Source organism: Otolemur garnettii, unplaced genomic scaffold (genome assembly GCF_000181295.1).
Source record: "Otolemur garnettii isolate 467f Iridium unplaced genomic scaffold, OtoGar3 scaffold00010, whole genome shotgun sequence".
In the NCBI taxonomy this organism is placed as follows: Eukaryota; Metazoa; Chordata; class Mammalia; order Primates; family Galagidae; genus Otolemur; species Otolemur garnettii.
Window position 1 is genome coordinate 31,168,669 of NW_003852405.1, and position 1,867 is coordinate 31,170,535.

Here is a 1,867-nt window from a genome sequence, read left to right on the forward strand (position 1 = left end):
GAAGGAAGGAAAGAAGGAAGGTAATTTTGAAAGTATGCTCTTACCTCAAAAAGTGGATCTAGTTTTAGTGTGACATGCTTGACCTTTTGTTACCAGGAGGTGGCATTCTGAGAGATGTCAGGGTTTTAGAGATGTGGACCATCAGATGGTAAGCAAGGGATGTAGGACATAGTCAGAAACTGCAGACAAGCTCAGTGGACTAGAGTGTTGCCTGGTCCCAGCACACTGGGTGATGATACTTACCACAGACACACTCACCCTCCTCACCCTCCTCCTCCTGCTCCTCCTCAGGGCCACCATTTACAGTGTGTGTAGGCTCCTGCTAATAAGTGGTAGGTGAGCATGTTCTATGTGTATCACTTCATTTAATCCTCCCAGGAGCCACTGAGTAGATAACTTTTTGACAGATAGTTAAACTGAGGCATAGGCTTGGGCTAAAGAACTTGCCCAAGGTGATAGAGTTAGTGCAAAATTCGGGACTTGAACGGAGGTCTCTGTGATCCTGGAGTCTACGCTAGTAATCAGCGGCAGATAACAGGAATTTCTACAACAGCTTTTACTGTCAAATTTATAGGAATCAGGTAATAGCTTTCTGCTTCTGTCCACGTGGAGTGAGTATTGGGGTCAAATCACTAAAATCTACTAATGGGTGAAATGCTCACAGCAGAGTCAGCCCCAGTAGTTTTAGCAATTCAAAAGAGCAGTGATGATTGGTGTCATAAAAGCCACAACACGTTTCTAGAAAGGATAAGGCAACTGCACTGCTTTTTTCCAATCATTTCATTGCATGTGCTCATGGCCAATCCGTCACTGCTTCTGGCTGTGGTCTCTTTTTAATGCAAGTATTTCTTCGCATGGATTTCTGTAATCATGTTCTTCTTCTGTGTTTTATTTTCTTTTTGAAATCACAGCTTGGGAGTTGTTTAATGTTAAGGGATTTTAAAAAACAAGGCTATGCTTTAATGTGAATGTTTTTAAACTGACCCCGCCTGTTTAAAGGATGCAACATAGCAATGTTCCCGTGACCTGTTTTTATACCTTTTCATATTTTATATGATCTCCAATCAGTTGGACAGATAATAACTGAAGCCGTGGCATCGGGCTGCCACAGCCACTGTTATGACGACGAGTCTGGTGTTAGCAGTGCAGACGAGGAGTGGAAGCCCTGGAGGGAGCTGCAGATTGACACGGGTGGAGGTAAGGGCGCATCATTACCGAGGAGAGATCTTCAGGACGACAGCCTGTTTCCATCTTTCAACCCCCCTTCCTTCTGCCACCTTTTTTTTTTCTCTCTTCAATTAATGAATGTGACGGCCAGAAGTGGTTGACAGGCCCTAAGGGGAGCTTTAAAACTAACATCAGGCATGAATGTTATTATTCTTTTTGAATACATTGGTGCCAAGGATATTTATAAAAAGGACTCTAGATGATAAATACTGGTAGGGATTTTCAGAATAGTCTTCTTTCCAAGGCTGCCTTCCAGTTAGTTGGCCAGGCAGGTGAATTTGCCCTAATTGACCCAATTGGAGACCTCAAGAACCAAGACACATTTCACAATGATTCATTAGAACTTCTTGTTTTTTTTTTTTTTTTAACTAGAAAAGAATTCATTGCCACCAGTATATGACCTGTCTGTTGGTGGTAAGTATTCCATCTGTAAGAGTGCCAAGTGGGGCGATTCAGTAGACCAAGACTCATACATTCCTGGCCGAACTTCCCATGTCACTAGCTTTCCCAAATTTGGTGAATGGCTTTTTAAGAAAGTGTCCTAATTTGAATATATGTATATGTGTTAGGGGAAAATTTTCATTTTATTCATCATATAGTCACCTTGCCCCCATGTTCTATCAAGCACTGTGAGCCAATT

The 1,867-nt window shown here is 42.2% G+C and overlaps 1 protein-coding gene across 1 annotated transcript in view; it reads left to right on the top strand.

Moving 5' to 3' along the window:
• ERICH3 (glutamate rich 3) overlaps window positions 1-1,867 on the top strand; it is an 80,568-nt gene that overhangs the window by 71,592 nt on the left and 7,109 nt on the right. Inside the window, exon 13 of the mRNA XM_023509886.1 lies at window positions 1,069-1,197. Within this exon, the coding sequence (XP_023365654.1) occupies window positions 1,069-1,197 (129 nt within the window). The remainder of the gene's footprint in view (window positions 1-1,068; window positions 1,198-1,867) is intronic.